Genomic DNA, 21,666 nt, shown 5'->3' with positions numbered 1-21,666 from the left:
GGAGTGTCTGAAATAGCGAATATATTTCAGAATATATTCTTTTTCTTCTGATTTAGTAGTAAAAATATGTTGGATTCTTTTTAACGGTGATATATTTCCTTTTAATGTCCAAACAACACTTATATCATGGAGAACACAACCATAACCATTTCAAAAGGAAATCTGTTTTTTTTTTTTGCAAAAAAAAAAAAAAAAGTTCACTAGAAAGAACATGATCATCAGGTGGTAAAAGCATTGTATGAAAAGCATGAACATTTTACATTAATAAAATTATACAACTTCTGGTGTATGCATGTTAACGGAACTTTTTACTCTTATTATTAATCTAATATTCAATGAAAAAAAATGTAATGGTGTAAGTAAAACATAAAAAAAACAAAAACTAATTGTATGATTCATTTGTATTCATTCTTTGCCTGGTTACTTTTAACGCATCTAAAACCAAGCTTCTATCTTAACATCATCAACGCTCTGATCCTCATCTGGCATCAATTGAAATGAATGGCTCTCGTCTTGGGGAGGCTTCATGCTTTGACAAGCTTCTGGGCTTGACCTTTACTCCTGATCTGAAATGGAACACATACATCAAATCCGTTGCCAAGGTTGCTGGAAAAATGGTGGGATCCTTCTATCGATTCAGTAGATATCTCACTGCTGATGCAATTCTCTATATAAGAGCCAGGTACGTTCAAGGATGGAGTACTGTTGCTACATCTGGGCAGGAGCTGCTAGAAAGGACATCCTGCCTTGATAGAGTTCAAAATAGTCTTCGTAACCTAGTAAGGAATGCCCTTTTCTCTTCCTTGCAACCTCTTTCCCACAGAAGACACGTTACGAGACTGTCTCTGCTTTATTGTTATTTTCATAGCAACTGCTCGTCTGATCTCCAATCTATGGTCCCCCTTCGCCAAACTTTCACGAAAAACACTCGTTTAGCTGAAAACACTATCAATAATTTCCCTCACTCTTTACGTGTGCCTAAACCTTTAGATTCCATGAACAAAGTTTCTTTCTAAGAACTGCACGCCTGTGGAACTGTCTTCCGTTTTCCTGCTTTCCAGCTGACTATAATATGGTTGTCTTCAAGTCCAATGTAAACAAGTTCTTGATGAGCCATTCCACTTAAGTTAACAAATTTACTGAATTTTCATAACTAACAATTACTATATTATCCAATTAACTACTGTACACTCTTTAACCCTTATCCTTGAGTGGCCTCTGAGCCCTGATAAGGGGTGATTCCTATGTAAAAAAAATCACTTGCACACCAGGTAGATACCATGTAGTGAGTTTCCCTTCTCCCCACATTTGTAATTAACACTCCTCCCGTCTAAACCACTGAGCATTATTGGATAGATACAGTTAGCATACCCACCTCTCCTCCTCTTCTGGAGGTGGGAGGCATTCATGTAACACATAAGAATTGTAAGATTGCAATTCTCAAAATATTGTTTTTTAAATGAAGTTATACCGAAAGAGTTAAAACAAAGATTATTTTCTTTTGTAGCTCGAAGCAATTGAATTTTTTAGTTCAAATCATACAACTTAAATACATAATTGGCTTGGAAGTCAAGAAGAAGTTTCCTCAGCCATGTCGATCCACTAACAACAGCTCAGAAAGAGACTAGACTACAGCTGTAAACCAGACAGCTAGAAAATGACAATTCCCTCTCCTGACATGGGAATCTCCCTTTGAGGTCCTCTCTTCGAGTTCGGAAAAATCCTGGCTCCAATAGAAAACACTCAACTGCTTCAGAGGTTGATCAAAAGTTGTTATGAACAGAGGATGCTAGAAAACTGATCCAACCATCTACAAATGTGGAGAAAATGGCCATACGATGCAAAATTGCCTTGTCTGCTCTACTGTCCAACCGATGCAGCTTGTAAGATCTAGCAGAATATGATGCAATAATGCAAAGGACTGCATAAAAAAAGTGGGAAACTCTTGTATGACCACATGCTTTATAGACACTTAAAGGAGGAGGATTTTTTTTTGGGGGGGGGAGTCCTTTTTTTTTTTTTTTTCTTCTTGCCATCGTTCAGTTGACAATGTCAATAATCCTTATCCTCAAGTGGCTTTTGGCTTTGGTAAGGTGTGAATTATTAGTATTTATAAACAAAAAAAAATTCTACTTCAGTGCATCTTTCAAAAGGTCAACTCTGACGACTCGATTCTGTGAATATCACCGATTCCTAACCTCCCTTGCTTCTCCACAGTTCAAATAAATTGACAGTTGAATGATGACAAATATTTTATGAGAGGATTAGAAATTCCCACATTCTGCCCACTCAAAATAAACGCAAACCTAACAAACAAATTCTTTCCTTTTTTTTGTTAAAAACATCACTCATGAAATGTGAAGATTATATACGCCATAATCATGTTGACACCCTAGTTCTCATTAGATGACCAAAGTTAAGCAATGTTGAGCCTGGTCAGTACCAGATGGGTGAGCATTTGGGAATACTGGATGCTCTAAGTACGACATTGACACCTCCTTATAAGAACTGCAAAAATCTAACATCTCCCGTGTCGGGGATATCCAATAGGGGCAGTCAAAAGTTGCCATGATCAGATGAGGCTAGAAAACTAACTCAACCATCTGCGAATTTGGAGAGGATGACCATATGATGCAACACTACACGTGGAAAGAGCTTGCAGAGTCCAACAATAATGCAAAGGATTGCATAAAAAAATGTGAAACCGTTGCATGATCACACACTTCAAAGATATACAAAGAAAATTTCCTACTTATATAAAAACTAACAACTAATCAGAATTATTAATCTGTTTATATTGGAATAACAGAACAGAAATATTATATACGTATGGTTTACCAGGATCCAAGATTAGGGTGGAAGAGAGAATTACCATATTTATTTGTGTATGATAAAATCCAGTATTTTTGGGCTAAAACAATAAAACTCTCACAATAGTAGTCATCCTTAAAAAAAAAATCTTTATTTCAAAAGTATACCATATTATCTATTAAAATCTCAATATTGTACGTGTATTTGACTAAAATATTTAAGAAAATAATTGAGCGCATGTTTAGTCAGTGTGCGTTTATTCTTCTAATTTTGCTTTTAAATTTAATTTTCAGAGAAAGGTGTTAACTAGATAATATACTCAGTAAAATATTTGTGTTAACTAATAATACTTTATATATATATATAAAAGTGAACGTGTGTGTACATTTCCCTACGCAATAACTCTGTCAATTTTTAGTCTACAGACTCGAGATTTGATATACAGGGTACTGAGATTTGGGGAAAATCGATGTGATCGGTTTTTGGCCAGAAATTTGGCGATTAAGGGGTCAAAGTTCAACGAGTTTACCTTTGAGAACTCTACCAAACTCCTCCGACGATTCTGAGTCTACGCACTTGAAATTTTAGATATAGGTTCCTTGGACATGGATCTAACTTAATAACTTGATTTGAGCCCAAAAGAATAAATTTTAAGGGGTCATAATAGGGGTCAAAGTTTTTAAAAAATTGACCTCTGCGGTCTCTTCCAAATTACTCAGACAATTTCTGGTTTAAATATTTGAAATTTTACATAAAGGGTATTCAGAGATAGGGCAAGCTTTTTCATCAGTTTAGGTCGAAAATTTTTAGTTACCAATATATAAATGTATGTATGTATGTATGTCTGTTTGCATGTCTGCCTTAAACTTTCAATAGAGGCGATGGATTTTACCAAGATCAGTATCTTTTAAATTTCGACCTTTCATACGACAAATATCGAAAAATTGGCTAAAAAAATTAATCTTTTCCCCTTCAACTAGGCACTTTTCTACAGGTGGGTGGGGGTCACTTTTTTCGCTAATATTTTTTAAAGTTATCCCCTCCTTTAGATTGTCTAACCTTAATTTTAAAAAATGTCACTTCCGGTTTGGCGGTGGTCGTAACAGCATAAACGTTAGGTTTTACCCTGTTCTTTTCCTCCTTTGCGGTACGGGTTCAAGCCTGCCTTCCTACTACCACTTTTTTTTTTTTTTTGCTCAACATACACACCCAAACACCCAGGTAACGCCGGGCTGAAATACTAGTATATATATATATATATATATATATATATATATATATATATATATATATATATATAAAGTATGTAGTTTTCTATATTAATAAAATATGAAAAACAGAAAATAATTATCTTTCATTAAAATGAAATGAAAACAACTTACTACAAAAAATCAGAAAACTCTGTTCAATTTTGTTGATACTCAAAGAACAAATATTGCTAACACACACACACACAAATATTTTTACACTCAATTTAACTACTTGGGATAGTAATGACATAAATAACAAAGTTCACTTTTAGATAACTCAATAGTGCAATACTAGAGCCATAAATATTTTTTTAAAGATACCAAGTTAGAAGGAACAGACACTCAAGTATTTACTCATTTTCAAAATGTTAGTCTTATTGGTAACATCTTGCATACAATTGTTTCAGCCCTGGTATTGGCATATAAGTATATAATAGTTTATCAATTATAATTTTGCACAACTGGGCTTCATCAGCCCATAAGAACAACCGACGAATCAAAATGTTTCTTATTAACACAGCGGATGTTCATTTTTTTTTTTTTTTTTTAATTCACACCATATATATAAAATGCAGCAAACAGACTATCTGTATTTTAAATTTAAAACACACCTGTCTTACAATATCGCCTCTACCTCCATACTAGTAGATAGCCTACATTGATTTTATTATTTTTACATATGCTTGTTATTTTTTCCAAGTTTTTCACATAAATAAATAAATAAATATTTACTTTGTAACCCTTTAAAAAGAATTTGCAACCATCTAAACTGATGAACTTCTTTCTGGCTTTAAATTTCTCAGTAAATCCTCACATGTATCAAAAGATTTAAGTTCTGGAAGCTTTTTAGATTTAATAAATAGGAAATTAAAATATAATGTTAATAAAATTAAATATATTTTCTTTTCATTTGATTCAAGTAATTCAATCATCATAACAATACTACAGTTATGATGAAGTATAACTTTCAAAATCTTATTAAAAAAGAAAGAAAAAAATCAAAACAAAAATGAAAGTAAAAAAAACTCCTGGGCAACACCAGGTAAGTTCAACTAGTAAAGTAATATATAGGATGCATAAAAAAAAAAAATGCACGCAGACTTAAACTGTCATCAGCATTGTCTGATTGTCTGGACAATAATGGTCATCAATTTGAACATTCGCCAACACGATTCTTCAGTTACACTTGTCTTTTCTCTTCAAAACTATTCCATTTCATTATATGTTCATAAATAGTTTTATCATCATTTACTGAATTGGACATTTAAAATTTCCCAATCTTCAACATCTGAGGACATACTACCAGCAGCATAGTACGTAAAAAGGACATACTACCAGCAGCATAGTACGTAAAAAGGACATATTACCAGCAGCATAGTACGTAAAAAGGACATATTACCAGCAGCATAGTACGTAAAAAGGACATATTACCAGCAGCATAGTACGTAAAAAGAAGAGAAACAAATACTATCTGGATTTTACTGAAGAAGACCCTTTTATAAGTCTAAAATCAAATTTTGAATTTATATATACACACACAAACCCAAATATAAGAGACACACAAGCAGGTTCCAAGATTCTCTTATATCCGAGTTACAGTATATCTGGGTTACCCTGTACATTGACACAGGCTCTAATTTGGGACCAGAGAATACCTTTCTTGTATCGGTTTTCTTATATTAAGAGTCTCTTATATCCGGGTCACACTGTGTACACACACACACACACACACACACACACACACACACACACACACACACACACACACACACACACAGGGTGCCTCAAAAAAAATGTACGCACACTTAAACTGTCATCAGCATTGTCTGTACAATAATAGTCATCCATTTGAACATTCTTGAAGATAATTCTTCAGTTACATTTGTCTAGCTGGGATTGCGTTTATTTCATGTGTCATGAGACTTGCTCAATCGTGAGGAAGTGCCAATGGGTTTATACAGATATCATTGTTCCCATTTAGAATGCCCCTTCTTGGGGAAGCTGCATTTTTCTCCCCATAAAAAAAAAGACCGATCTTATACAAATAAATACCAACAATTTCTTTTAACATCTACCACACATTCTGTCCATCACACCTCTGAGTTCCTCTCCTTTACTCTTTCATTCATAAACAAAGTTGAAAAATAGAAAGAAAAACGCTACGGTTTAAGCAGACAATAAATCATACAAACTTTTTTTAATTTTTTTTTTACCCTCCCTCTCTTCTAAACATTCGGTCAATTTAGCCTAAAAAAAAAAATTCTTTTAGAAAGTTTTAGAAATCTTAGTAAAATTCAAAGATTTTTTCTTTAACCCCACATGGACTAATTTTGTCTCTGGTAACCCTGTAATCACAAATGCACGAATATTAAAACGGCAATACACATGAAAAATTTAAAATGACTTAAAATATCTCAATGATAGTACACATAAATGCTTAATGATAAAAAAACTCTTTTTAAATTTCTAAAATTTAACTAAAAAAAGGGAAGTTAATTTTGTGTATTTTTTGTTTTTAATATATTCCTTTCTTTATGATCATATGGGTTTCCTCACATTCTTTACACTATTTTTTTTCAATGAAAATCTTATATTTTTGTTAAAACAATGAAATTTGCCATATAAGTGTACTTCTATGCAAAGAATGAGAATATAACACAGAAAATCTGTAGAAATTAATAATTTCTAAATAATCTGCGATAAATGCACATAAATATGATACCTTAAAATATCATATCCATTATAAGAAAAGTTGAATTGTAAATGCATTTTATAAACTAAAATCTAATGAAAGAACTGTTTAAAAATAAATCCCTTGCCTTTCCAAAATAGGAGATTCTACATTATTAGGTAATTATATATGAATACCTTAAAAAACTTTGCAGAAATTTTTTTCTTTTTTTTTTTTAGAATTTAATGCAGAAGAATCCTCAATTTCAGGACCATTCTAGTGTTTTAGGGCAGTTACCCATTTTTTTTCCTATGAGAATAATCCTGTGAGATTTTTTCTTTGATGATTATGTGTGTTTTAAGAGGGTCTTTGTAAGAGAGGGGCTTGCCACTTGGACTTCAGGTTTGTGGTTGGGTTAAGGGTAATTACATGTGACATCCTGAAAATTTGACAGTAAACAAAAAAGATCAATTATTTTCAAACTTAGAGGATTAATTTCACCTAAATTTAATGTAAAATACTCCACAATTTCCAAGCCTTTCTAACGTTTTAGGGCAATTAACCAATTTTTTTTTCTATGGGAGATAAGTCGTGTGTTTTTCTTTGAGGAGGAAGTGTCTATTTTTTTAATTTTGTGATTTTGAGAGGATTTTTGTTGAGTGGATCTGACCTCTATGACTTAGGGTTATTGAGAGAGTTAAGGAACGCTTTTTAGGTGAGGAGCTTTGTCACTCATGTCTAGGGTTAAAGGTAGCAGTATTTTTTTTTTAAAGGGGTAATAATTTAGTGGTACAACACATTCAAGGAAAGGCATTTTTAGGAGGTGGACTTGTCACTTGAACCTAGAGTTAGTGGTAGAGTAATTATTTTTTATACTAACTTTTAAGCTTGGCAAAATACCAAAAGTATTTCGAGGGTTAGGAATGACCGGAAAATGTAGGAGCATTTTATGTTAAATTGATATGCGAAACTGATCCCCAACTCTAAATTTTTTTATTTTTGTTTTCTCATTTTTACACTAAAATTTTAGGGTGTTCACACAGAAAGTAATATCTTATTTTTTTATTTGGCTGTTAGAAAGTCATTTCTGATTAGAATTAAGGTTTGAAAGTTTAGTACATTTGAAAACAAGTATTTTTCAAAGTTTTCACTATTTAAGAAAGAACCAGAAGCTGCATTAACTTAAATTTTAATAAAATTTTTTTTTTTTTTAAACGTGTAAATAAAGTTGTTTTTTTTTTTTTTTAACCATACAGTAACTGCTGATAAATTATCAGCATTCAATTTTAATAATCAGTAAAAACAGTGAAATGAATACAATATTTTTTCCGGATAATTTACATAAGACTCAATACTATGAAAAAAGAAAACATACAATTATAATTTTCCTGGATAAAAACAGAAAAAAAAAGATTGACTTACTTACTAATTGAGGTACAAATTTTTGATACTCATCATGCTGATGTCTTATTTTTAAAGCAACAATACAAAAAAAAAAAAAAAAAAAAAAAAAGGAATAGGCCAGTTTATTTCATACCCCAAAAAAAGATTGAAAGGGATGTTTCTCTTGATAAATTTCCAAGTTCTATGACAAAATTCCTCAGAGAGGCGGTAATGAGTTTTTAATATACAGCAGGGGGTATAAAAAAAAAAAAAAAAAATCTGACAGAAAATATCATTAATATTTTTATCATTAATTTGCTAAAAACGCTTTTAGATTATTACTTATTAATGCACATTAATGAACAAAATAGTGGTATTTTGTGGACTTGGAGTGCTTTCATTTTTAAAATATGACTATTCTAGTGGAACTACCTCAGAATCTGATTCTGCAAAGCATTTTATAGCCAATGATCATTTCTAATTAGAGTAGTTTTAAAAACATTTTTTAACGATAACCAGCTATGGTCCACATTAAATTTGATGATGTAATGCTTGAAAGTATACCTAAGATTTGAATTTCAACTGGACATAAACAGAAAATGCTTCTTTTCTTTATATAATAGACTAGTAGGACTACCTAGTGTTGCCTAAGGCAAAAGTGTAACATATTTATTAAGACTTCTACCTCTCTCCCTCTTCTCTGCCCAACCCATTCCTCTCTCTGAGCACATGCACACACACACTTTTATAGATTACTCAAGAAATTAGTCAGCATAAGGGAAATAACTCCTTGAAAAAAAAAAACAAACACAAAATAGAGTTAATTCAATTAAGTTGGTACATTAAATGACTGGAAAACAGACCCCCCCCCCTCCTCTAGAGTCAAAGAATGAATAATCTTTTCTAAATTTTAGATATTATTCATCCAGGGCAATGGCAATCAAAAAAGAAACACCAACTTTGTGGCTCTTTGTTTTGTCATTTTGAATTTTAGCCAGATATACATACAGACAACTGCTGTTCATAATATAAAGAGAGTAAGTAAAGCCCGAGAAGAAGGACCTCCTAGAACTGCTCAGAACCATACCTACAGCAATAAATTTGTTCAAAGTAGGCAGTATTTTACAATATATAACATTTGCATATGTACAGATTAAACAAAAAAGATTTTTATTAAAAGTTGAAAAAATAAGAAATGTTCAATAAGGTAATAAATAAATTTTCAATATATTTCCAAGTTTGTGTGTAGTTTTAATTTAAAATTTTACTTATCAATATGATTACGGTGTTTTCATTATATGTGCCTCTGTTTGAGACTACATCAGCAGTAAAAACTGCTCTTTTTTTTTTTGATTTAGGTACATAAAACATTGCAAACAAGGTTCATGAAGAAACCAAACATCAAAATAGAAATCATTCTGTCATTGTTTTCTACCGACATCTTTAATGAATATAATCTTGAATAAACAAATAAGAACTACTTGTTTATTTACATATTTCTCAAGAGGTTAAACACAGGGTCAAGTGGGAATTTGAAAAGCTAGTGCATTAGAGGAAGTGCACCCTGGCCTACAAAAAATGCTTGAGCAGCCTCATCAGCATTCTCCGGTAGGAGTGCTTAAGGTGATTAGCAATAAAATTCTCAAACAAATAAGGTAAAGCCTGGGAGGGTTGACCTCCTAGAACTGCAAAAAAAAAAAAAAAAAAAAAAAAAAATACTTCAGCCTGACAAAAAATAGCCACCAATTTCAGAATGGCTCAAACTTTTTTGAACTAACTGTTGAAGATGTATCCTCCAGATTGAAATGGATCTAGGTCATAAGTGTCCTAGTTATTAATGACCTGGTCATAAGTGTCCTAGGTCTTTAATGTACTTTTTTATTTTGTACTAGTAACATAAAGAGGGAATGCCTACACTTTTTATTTTGACGAAGATATAAATTTTATTGCTTGACAGCTTGGTTTGGAATCGTTTTAAATTGTATTTGCATGTACTTTTTTGACGGCAATATAACATGTATTGTAAATTTTAATTGCAATAAATGAGAATAAGTTTCCTCTCATACTTTTTGTCCTTAGCAAAACATTGGTGGTTGGTATGAACTTTATTTCAGGCTGGGATGTCATTGTTCTGTTCTAAGGTGGGGTCAAAACCTCAACGAAACAGACATTACCAGTACACTTAAGACCTAGGATACTTAAGATCTAGGACATTTATGACTGGTCAGGTCACTGATTAAAATACATTGTTTTCTAAGAAATTATTGCTATTGGTGCATCCGGCTCCCCCAAAATGTACATATTTAAACAAAATAATAAAGCCCCAATTCTCATGGTGGTATGATTGAACAGAAGCAGTAAATATTTTTGTACATGTCTAGATCACCATCTTCCCTTTGTTACAGGAAAAAGAAAAAAATGTATTTCAATTTTGTTTTTATATGAGAGTGAATATAACCACATGATAAACTGAGCTATTCATTAAGACACAAACAATAACAAACAAAAATGTGATTTTTGAAAACAAATTTCCATCATGTGGCTCTGAATCGTGTTTTTATGTTTTACAGAAAGCAAAATGTTTTTTTTCTAAATGTGATTACAAAAACAAAATGTACCAGACGAAACATGCATTTCTACAAAAGATACTAAAATTAAATATAACATTTATTATGCAACTCTTTACAAAAAAAAAAAAAAAATAGTTAAGAAAAAAATAAAAAGGTTTGTGGCAATATCCTCCTCAATTATTGTAAAAATGATTTTTAAGATTTTGTTAATAAAATAAATTAGTACAAACCTTGTTTTGGAATTTTTTAGATGAAGATTGATAATTTGCATTTGGGTTATTCAGACTATTATTCTCATATTGGTCATTATTTTCAGTATGGATATAACTTTTGATCATCTTTAGATGCATCTTTTCAAACTTGATATCTAACTAAACCGTTTATTGAATTGAAGAAAGAAGATTGTTTTCATTCCATTAGCCTTGACCAGGTAGCACTATTATTTTATGCTATGCTTAGTTATTATTGCTTATATTAAAGATTGAACCTGCAACCTCTAGAAGACGTTCACTTAAAACTGATTCTTAATCAATGCTTTTAACAGTATGCCACAAGCCATTTATTACTACAGGTGATGATAATAATAATAATAATAAAAATCAAGACTTCTACTCTGTCATGACTAATGAAATCAGAACAATCTACTTCCTGGATTAAATAAACAGCTACATATTAGTGAGTTTGAAAAAGATTCTCAAATCCAAAAAGACATCCGAAAAAACTTAAGATTACATTATTACAAAATGTTGTGAAAATAAGAAATATTAGTCCGGATAATCCAAAAAATACCAATTATAAATCTTTGGTTTTTATTTAGAATTACATTTAATTAAAAAATTAAAAAAAAATACAGAAAAATCTTTATGATGTACAAACCAGTTACAGAACAAAGATGTCACATTCCAAAAATCATGTAAATTGATCAAATAGTTTTTTTTTTTAAACTAAGAAAATCAAATTGTATGATAAGCAAAATAGAGGCGGGGGGGGATGTTTTAGAATGTGTTAAAATTCAAGGGCAGCAACTCAATCTGACCATCAAGATTTTATTTGTATCTATATAATTACTCTGTGGACCATGTTTGCTTTCATCTTGTCTTCGATGATCAGGTGATTCCATCCATCTTTTAAAAAAGGGATGGCAGGTAAATTAATATGTGTATGGGCGTGGTTCAGAGGCTAATGAATGAGGGTGGAAAGTTGTATGTTTTAGTTTCAATTCTAGCCAATGACACACAAATCATATATATATTTTTTTAGTTTTGACACTACTAAACTATAGGTTTAATTAATAGCGAATGGTCTCTATAATAAATACATAATCAGCATGAATTAAAATATATTTAAGCGTATCTTGTGGCCTGGTAGTTCAAAATAAAACTTTTTAATCACTAAAAATCGTAAATTTAGATTTTCTTGGTTAAAAAAAAAAAAAAAGACTGAAACCGACTTTTGTTCCATGATATGCATTATGAAGATTTTTCTGTATTTTTATATATTTTTTAATTTAGTCAAATTCTAAATAAGAACCAAACCTTTTAATAAATTTTAAATAAAAAAATTGTTTTTTTTTACAACACAAATAAACATCTGAAATGCTAGACAAGAAGAAATTGTTCTTTCTTATTCAGATTATATTATTATGAGTTATGAAAGAAAAAATATGTAGAAAAAATATGTAGACATTTGGAAAGTATAAGAGATTACACTTAATAAATCCAAAACAAGATTACTACTTGGATTAATCAAACAATTGTTCCAGTTGATGTAATCTCCAACCTTCTTCAGTTATAAAAGTCGCCATGTTTGTCCCAGAAGAAAAGGAGGTTAACTCTACACTCCAAAACTTCATATTTTTGGATCTAATTGAAAGTGAATGTTGTTATTCAAGTTAGTAAGCAAAAACTAAATGTTTGAATAAACTCAATGAAAATTGTTTTGTTTCCCACTGTTATTATTGGATTCAGAAGGGAGAAGGGTTTTTGATGTTTCTAAATTTTGAGATGAAGATTGGTTATTTGTACATTTCAGTTGTTTTCTATCTGCATAATTTACTCCTGAAATAAGTGTATGCAAAGTTCAATAATATCCAAAAAAATTTTTCTTTCTTCTAACCATGAAAGTAATTGTCATTTAAATATTTATTTGACAATTTTTATGATAAACGAGAGACTACTATTTTAAAATGATTTAAATTAGTTACAATTTGAAATATAAGTGGGCCATAATCATTTTATGTAAATACATAAATTGAATGTCTCCTTTTTATTTAAAATCTTAACAATTTCAATAATTTTAAAACAATACCTTCTCTCTTCTTACGATAAAAATTGTAAGATAAATGTTTAAACCTCTTAATTTATTCTAACAATTTAATCCACCATGAAAAATAATCTTTATTTGTGACAAAAAGAAAATATTATACACCAAAAATCACATAAATTGATAACAGTTTTATTTTTATAAATAAAATCATTTTTGATGAGGGGAGGTTCTGTGATGACTTTGCCATTGCCTATGACCTCACTCAGATTGTTCACGAACCCACCCATGTGGCCGATACACCCGATCAATATGCAAGCCTTCTAGACCTTTTCCTCACAACATCCCCTGAGCTGTGTTCATGTTCCGTTCTATCTCCTCTGGCCACTGTTGTAGCAGTTAAGATAAAAATGAAATGTAATAAGTCTTCAGACATACCTCTCCACCGTACTGTATATTGATACTCTATGGCTGACTGGGACAGCTTCCGTACATTCATATCTGACCTACCTCTGTATTCCATGTTTAAAAAGGATGTGTCCTCTATAGTATCAGACCTGACCGAATGGTTAATTGTAGGCATAGATCGATTCATACCATCCAAAAAATTCCAACAAAAACCTAACAGCCAGCCATGGTTCTCCCCTGAATGTGCTGCTGCCATCGCGCACAGAAATCACTTTTTCCATAGCTACCAACGTAATAAATGTACGGAGACTAAAGCTGCTTTCAGGACTGCCAGCAACCACTGTAAAAGAGTAATAAAACATGCAAGAGAGCTATATGCTCAGTCTGTTAAATCCAAAGTAGCTGAGCAGTGGCTTGGTTCCCACCAGTTCTGGCAAATAGCAAACAGGATCTTGAACAGAAGCGTGTGTTCTATCCCTACTATCATCAATGGACCTGAGGTCATCTCGTCAGCATCAGACAAGGCCAGACTATTTGCCAAGAACTTTGCAGCTAATTCTACCCTATGCGACAATGACCATCAACTCCCTGTATTTCCTCCTATAACAGACAACACTCTATGCAACATACAAATATCTGTGCATGAGGTCGCCAAACTAATCAAGAACCTTGATTCCAGTAAAGCAACTGGCCCTGACGGCATTCCAGTTATAGTGCTGAAAAAGCTTCAACCAGAACTTTCCCCCCTACTTACAAAACTGTTTAAGCGTTGCCTTACAGAGAAGTGCTTTCCAACACCCTGGAAAATCTCATCAGTATGCCCTGTATTTAAGAATTCAGGTGAAAAGTCATCTCCCTCTCAGTACAGATCAATAAGTCTCCTGTGTGTCATGAGTAAGTTGTTGGAATCCATATTAAATAAAGAAGTAGTCAACCACCTCAACAGAAACAACCTTCTTAGTGACATGCAATATGGTTTCCGCTCTGCAAGATCTACAGCAGATGTGCTAACGATTATATCACATAGGATTAGTGAATCTCTTGACAAAGGTTTCCTTTCCAGGGCAATTGCTCTTGACATATCGAAAGCCTTTGATAAGGTATGGCATAAGGGCCTACTTCATAAGATTTCCAGCTACGGTATTACTGGAAATGTTTTCTCAATCATTAAATAATTTCTCTCTGATAGGTTCATAAGAGTAGTGGTTGATGGGCAGAAATCAGAGGCCACAGTATTAATGCTGGAGTCCCTCAGGGGTCCAACTCTCTTCCTGATCTACATCAATGATCTCCCAAAACACATACTTAAATCATTCGTTGACATCTATGCTGATGACACGACCATCTATGGCAACACATCAAAGGCTGTAAATGACAAAGTTCTCTCTCCTCTGATCTTGAGCACGTGGTACACTGGGGGAAGAGGTGGCTGGTCACTTTTAATTCATCCAAAACCAAGCTTCTATTTTTACATCATCAACGCTCTGATCCCCATCTGGCATCAATTGAAATGGATGGCTCTCGTCTTGGGGAGGCTCGATGTTTTGACAAGCTTCTGGGTTTGACCTTTACTCCTGATCTGAAATGGAACACGTACATCAAATCTGTTGCCAGGGACGCTGGGAAAATGGTGGGATCCTTCTACCACTCCAGAAGATATCTCACTACTGATGCAATTCTCTATCTGTATAAAAGCCAAGTACGTCCAAGGATGGAGTACTGCTGCCACATCTGGGCAGAAGCTGCTAAAAACAGCCTATCCTGCCTTGTGACAGAGTACAAAATAGACTTTGTGGTTTAGTGGGGGAAGGACCTTTTCTCTTCCCTGCAACCTTTCTACCACAGGAGAGACGTTGCCAGCCTGTCTTTGTTTTATCGTTATTTCCATGGCAGGTGCTCGTCTGATCTCCAATCCCTTGTCCCCCCTCACCAATCTTTCACGAGAAACACCTGTCTGGCAGAAACTACTGTCAATAATTTTCCCCAATCTTTATCTGTGCCTAAATCCAAACGTAGATTCCATGAGCAAAGCTTCTTTCTTAGAACTGCACGCCAGTGGAACTCTCTGTCGCTTGCCTGTTTCCCACCTGACTACAACTTGGACGTCTTCAAGTCCAACATAAACAAACTCCTGACAAACCGCCCCCTTAAGTAAGACACTCTATCAAAACCCCTAATACTAATGATTACTACAATACTATCTCATTGATTACTGTACACGCAATAACCCTTATCCTTGAGTGGCCTTCGGGCCTTACGTGGTGAACCCCATGTAAAAAAAAAAAAATAAATAAAAAATTTGTAGGCATTACAATGATGTACAAGGTTGATTTTAAACTCAATTTCTAATGAGCTATTTTAAGGGGGAGTTAACCAGTGAAGAATTTGAATTTTTTTCTAATGTCACCCTCACACGCTCTCCAGATATTAAAAATGACTTTCTTAAATCATTGCAAATTTGAATTATTTGGAATTATCTCCCTTATTTTGAAAAATAGCATTAAGAGATGGTCGGTTGTCGCTTAGCCATGAATTTGATTTTTTTAAAAAAAATAAAACTACTTGACCAATTTACACGATTTTTGGTGTACAATATTTTTTTTCCATCGTGGATACGCACACAGTAAAGATTTTTCTTTATTTTTGTTTTTTTTTTGGGGGGGGTGTATAATGGACTTGCATCAAATAGTCTTCTTTTTTTACCATAAAAATTGTCAGTAAATAAATAAAACAAATGCCACTTAAAATTGCAACAACCAGATGTGTATTAAAATCATATTAAAATAAAAATAAATTCAAATAATAAGTTTGTTTTTTGTAAACTGGTTAAGTCGACAAAACAGAATTTGATTTTAGAACAATTAATTTTAAAATAAGTCTAATTTTTTTTTTACTTAAGCAACACCAACTCAATTTTAATTATGTTTTTGCATTACATTTCATCTTTGGTGATTGAACATTCTCTTTTTAAATGGTATGGTAAGTGCCTGTAAATTTATAGCTTTTTTTATAGCTTATTTTGAACTAGCATTAGGGAAGGGTTGAGATTACAGAATATTTAATCCAATAATTGGGCTCAAAAAGTTAGGAAAAAAAAAACAAAAAAACATTGGTGCAAATCCAGAATTCAACCTAATTAAAAAATACAGAAAAATCTTTATAATGTACATACCTGATCACAGAATGAAAATATCATATACCAAAAATCATGTAAATTTATCAAGTAGTTTTTTTAACCAAGGAAATCCAATTTTATGACAAAGCGAGACATTGTTTTGATCCACCATGTTAATAAATATGGGGGAGACAACTCAATTCAAACTATTGACATCAAGATCAGCTTTGTGATGGCTATAATTTCCTATTAAAATTGCTAAAGATCATTAAAAAATGATTTATATATAGCAAAAAAAAAAACTTGATCAATTTACATGGTTTTTTGGAATATGACATTTTCGTTCTGTGACATCAGAAAGATCTTTTGCATTTTTGTTTCATGGCTAAGGTTGAAGTTTAGATAAGAAACAAATTTTTTATAAAGACAAAAAGAACAAATAAACAAAAACAACAATAATAATAAAAACAGAAAAGGAAAAAGTTTAAAAGAAGTACACCATTAAAACTTTAATATAAAACTAAAAATGTATTTATAAATTTATCTATAATGTATAGGTTTTTGAAAGCTGAAAGAATTTAGATATTGCCATCTGAATTTTCTTGGGCAAAATCATCTCAAATTCATAAAAGATCTTTATCTCTTTTTCTAATAGCAAAGTGTTTTGCCTATTAAATAAAAAACCTGACAAGTTGCATAGAAAAAGAACATGATGTAAAGATAAGTGTCCTAGAAATCATGCAGTGTGCAGGTCATTTAAGAAACAATACTTACCAGTTGATCCGCATTCAGAACAGTTGACCAGTTCATCCTTTCTGGCGCGGCCTTTCATTGGACCTTTGTGACAGAAACGACACTCCTTTTTGGGGGTTTCCGAAGACTGAATGACAATAAAGCAGAAAATTAAAGTAATATTAGGACATTATGCAGTCTGCAATACATGAGATCAAATTTAAATCATCTGCATATTAATATGATAGCGTGTGTGTTCTTTTGTGTGTCACGTTTACATCCGGGTCTTCGAATTGCTCTATTTCCTATCATAAATAATTTTACCAAGAATTCTTCATAAGTTTTGGTTTCGACTATAACTGATGGCACTTAAATCATCTATTTTTTTTAATAAATAATTCTATCAAGAATTCTTCATAAGTTATGGCCTAGAACAGACATTCTATTACCTGGAGTAACCTAATACATTCTATTATCTTGTTGGATTTTTCATATTTAAACTTAAGAGCAATGCATCTTACAAACTGATATTTGATTAGCCATTTCTTTGTTTTTATCCTTGTGTAATTCTATCCAGTTTCTTTACAGTTAATTTGTTTGAGCAAAGAAAATGATTACAATGAAGACAATCTATATATATACTAGCAGGGGTTACCCGGTGTTGCCCGGGTATTTGTAGGTGCGTGTGTGTGTTTGGGGGTGGGGTGGGGAGGGGTAAATCAGAACAAAAGGGAAACTTTCTTAGCTCAGTTGGTTAAAGAGCAGTGTTATTATCTAAAGGTTGCGAGTTCGAATTGTGATGGAAGATATCTTCTTTTTTTTTTTTAATTTTAATATTGAAACAGGGTTATTTTTTCTTTTTGTTTTTGTTTTTCTGAACATCATCCGCTTCATGTTCGCAGATTTTTTTTTTTTAACAAGTTTAACTCGCACACACCTCGATTTTTTCGATTATTGAAACAGTTTCATTGATTGAGATTGTCGGACTGATTTCCTCATCTTGGTTGTTATTGTCACAACGTTTCGACCGTTTTGCCCTCCGGCCTTCGTCAGGTGTTTTGTATCGATAATCTCAATCAATGAAAACACCTCATCTCAAAAATACAGACAATTACTATTGAAACAGTTTGTTCTTTCTTTTTCCATCACGTATGCTGTTTTTTCAGATTTTTTTTAAAGAAGTTTATCATTGTTTTTTTTAATTGTTTTGATTTACCCCCCCCCCCCCCACACACTTCAATTTTTTTGTTTTTGTTTTCGCATGTTTGCTGTTTTTTTTTGTTTTTCATTTTTGTTTAACATCGTTTTTTTTTAAATATTTAAACAGCCCATTTTGTTTTGATTTACTATTTTTAAATTACAATAGTAAGAGCAATAATAAACTGACCCTTCCATTAAATAAAATTTAAGAGGTGTTTCATCAAATATATACGCATATACAAGCATGACACAAAGTAGAATCTATTTGAATTGGAGGAGGCGCTTATTATTTATGTTCTTTATCTGTGGTAGCATGTTATAAGTAGTTGATAGATGCAAAGGAAATTATAACGGTCAAATAAAAGTAAGTATACCTGTTAATATAGTAACCTGGTGACATGAATCATATGAGAGGACTTCATGTATAGAGAGTGAAACTGTTTGCTACCTTCTGTATGCGAATACGTAATTGAGAGAGGCATTTTGTCCAGATTTTATGCAACAATTTTTAAACACGGATGAAATGTATGCATAGATTTCATAGAACATGCTTCAGAAAGTGCAGTAAGTAATGAGTGCGAAAGGTTTGTCGAAGAACTGTTCAGTTTCCTATCAAAAATGTATAGACATGGTAAAAATCCAGATCACATAATATTTTAAAAATACTCAATCTAATAGAGTGTATAATACTGATAGATTGTGTATAACAGTGATTTCATTGTCACGTGAAACGGATTCTGCTGCATATTTTCATGATATTTCTTAAACCGTAAAAAAAAAATGTAACATGATCTATTAATATACTACAAACAAATAGTTGGCGGAAACCCACATTTATTAAAAACAAGTGAAGCATGCATGGTTCTCCGTGAGTGCACAATGAATGAGGCATAAAAAATGACTAAGTTCAGCATTGCCCCCCCCCTCCCCATTTAGCCCCAAAAGTCCCCAGGGGATGTCCTGATGAAATGAACAAACGGTGCAATTTTAGGCCTTAACATATCTAAATTTGAGTTCTGTACCATGTAAAAAAAGAAATGACTACCCCCCCCCCATTTAGGCCCAAAAGTCCCAAAGGCCTTAACATATTTAAATTTGAATTCAGTACCATGCAAAACTGCTAAATAGACTTACACAGAAAATTGGGGACAAATATGGTAAAATAGTCCCAAAACTGGAGTGTTTTTATTAGTCCTAAAAAAGCCCCTGGGGCAAACCCAAGAGTTATTGCGAAGTATAGACAAACAAAATTATATAGAAATCAGTTAGTTACAAATTCAGAAAGTTTTATAAAAATCAAAGGCACCCCTAGTCTAGTGTATGTGTGTGTGGGAGGACCAGAGTTTTACTGGAAAATCCGTTCTGTTACTTTTTTACTCATATCATGTTTAATGTTTGTGCAAAATTTTTTAAAAATTCCAACGCATAGTTATTGAGAAAAGTGCGGACGGATGAACGGACAACGGTGAATTTACAGGTCCCCCCTCCTTTTGTCGGGAGACCAAAAAAAAAAATTAAAAAAAAAAAAAAGAAGAGATATTTTTGTATTATTTTTCAGTAAAAATGAGATAAAATTTCAGCAGCTACAGTATAATTGTTTTTATTTTTAACATATTTTGTTTTCATCAATAAAATCACTACTGTTATACATTCTTGGCATTCCTTTCAAGTTCAAGGGGAAAAGAAAATAAAGATGAAAAAAAAAAATAGAAAAAAAAAAGAAAAACAAAAACACTCACAAAAAAACAGACAAGTTAACCCAAGCATACTTCTAACCATACTAATTCAACAGAAGAATAGATAAGAAATTAAGGCAGCCACGTAATACAATAATAATAATCATCAAGAAATACCATCCACCCCCCACCCCATCCTCACCAGTTAATTTTGATAAATGAATAATGTAAAAAAAGAGTGTATGGATCATTATCGTGTTTAAAAGGTGATTTTCTTCTTGAATTATATATAAACCAATTGGTATCGTATGCCTTTGCAAAATCAAATAAAATTGTTCTAATTATTAAAAGTGCTTTTCCATCCCTTTCATCAAGTACATCTTCAGATTTACCAACCTCTATATGAATGCCAGACATGACACAAGATCGAGCAAAATTTGAGGTAGGCTTTGAACACAACTAAGGCAGAGATTAGTACCTAGAAAAATTGTCTATATGGTCACCTCAGACGTTCAATAATAAATCACCTCCAACTAAAATGAGAGATGACGACTAGAAAAAGAGTATGCATAGGAATTAGGGAGAGAGAATGTATTAAGATGCAACACTTACCTCTTTAGAGTCTTTAGGCTCAGTAGTAGTTTTACGAGCCTTTGGTTTGGGAGATTGACTGTTAGATTGAGAGACTGATGGGTTGCTAGTTTCAGAGTCGCTGGAATCGTTGTCATTGCTGTCGCCATCAGATCCTGAACCTGCCTGATCCTAGTTAACAGGAGAAATAATTTAATATTTATAAAGAGAGATAGAAAGAAAGGGTGGGAAAAAGAAGGTGAGGAAGAGATGGAAAAGGAGAGAGAGATAAAGAGATGGAAAAGGAGGGGGAAAGAGAGGAGAGAAAGGGAGGGGAGAGAGAGAGAAAGGGAGGGGAGAGAGAGAGAAAGGGAGGAGAGAGAGATGGCAAGACGGAACGGGAGATGAAGTGAGAGAGAGTGTGAAATTTATTTACACAATATTTTAATACATTTATTTATCAGTTCAAATGAACACTTGCTATATATCAAACTTTGTTTTATGGCATATCAACTCATTTCTAGTTATTTAATTCCAAATGATACTTAAAACTTAATTGCTGCTGACCAACAGACCACGCCGCTTACTGAGATGCTTAGACTTATCTAAAATAAGATGCATCCATTCAATCTGTTCGTTTTTCAATGGAAATCATATTTTGTACTTAACCATGACAAAGTGATAAACAAAAACTTTCACAGAAATAGAATTTATCTAAAATTAAAACTTAACTGCATATTTATGAAATTTGATTAACATGTTAACAAGAGACATTTTATAGAGGATAACCTCTATTTGTGCTTCTCAGGTCATAATCTATTTGACAACATTCATTTTGCTGGGAGGTGTCACAATCCTTCCACATACACTGTTGGATATTCCAATAGTCATCCACCTAGTACTAAACAGGCTCAATGTCACATAACTTTGCTGATCTAATGAGAAACGGGTGTGTCAATGTAATCATAAAATGTGTATACATAATAAAAAAAAAAAAAGTCGATTTGCATCACACTGA

The 21,666-nt window shown here is 32.5% G+C and overlaps 1 protein-coding gene across 3 annotated transcripts in view; it reads right to left on the bottom strand.

Moving 5' to 3' along the window:
- The window catches only part of LOC145260486 (uncharacterized), a 118,235-nt gene that overhangs the window by 30,078 nt on the left and 66,491 nt on the right, over positions 1-21,666 (bottom strand). For all 3 annotated transcript variants that reach the window (XR_013864307.1, XM_080118595.1, XM_080118597.1), the window contains 2 exons: positions 20,691-20,840; positions 17,245-17,350 (listed from right to left, as the gene is read on the bottom strand). Coding sequence is in view for 2 of the 3 variants with exons in the window: in XM_080118595.1 (XP_079974721.1) it covers positions 17,245-17,350; positions 20,691-20,840 (256 nt within the window). In the remaining variant the exon portion in view is untranslated. The remainder of the gene's footprint in view (positions 1-17,244; positions 17,351-20,690; positions 20,841-21,666) is intronic.

Source organism: Euprymna scolopes, chromosome 36, assembly GCF_053919585.1.
Source record: "Euprymna scolopes isolate OS-2025 chromosome 36, ASM5391958v1, whole genome shotgun sequence".
NCBI classification, from domain to species: Eukaryota; Metazoa; Mollusca; class Cephalopoda; order Sepiida; family Sepiolidae; genus Euprymna; species Euprymna scolopes.
The sequence above is the reverse complement of the archived record's forward strand: the minus strand, read 5'-3'. Positions and strand labels throughout refer to the sequence as shown.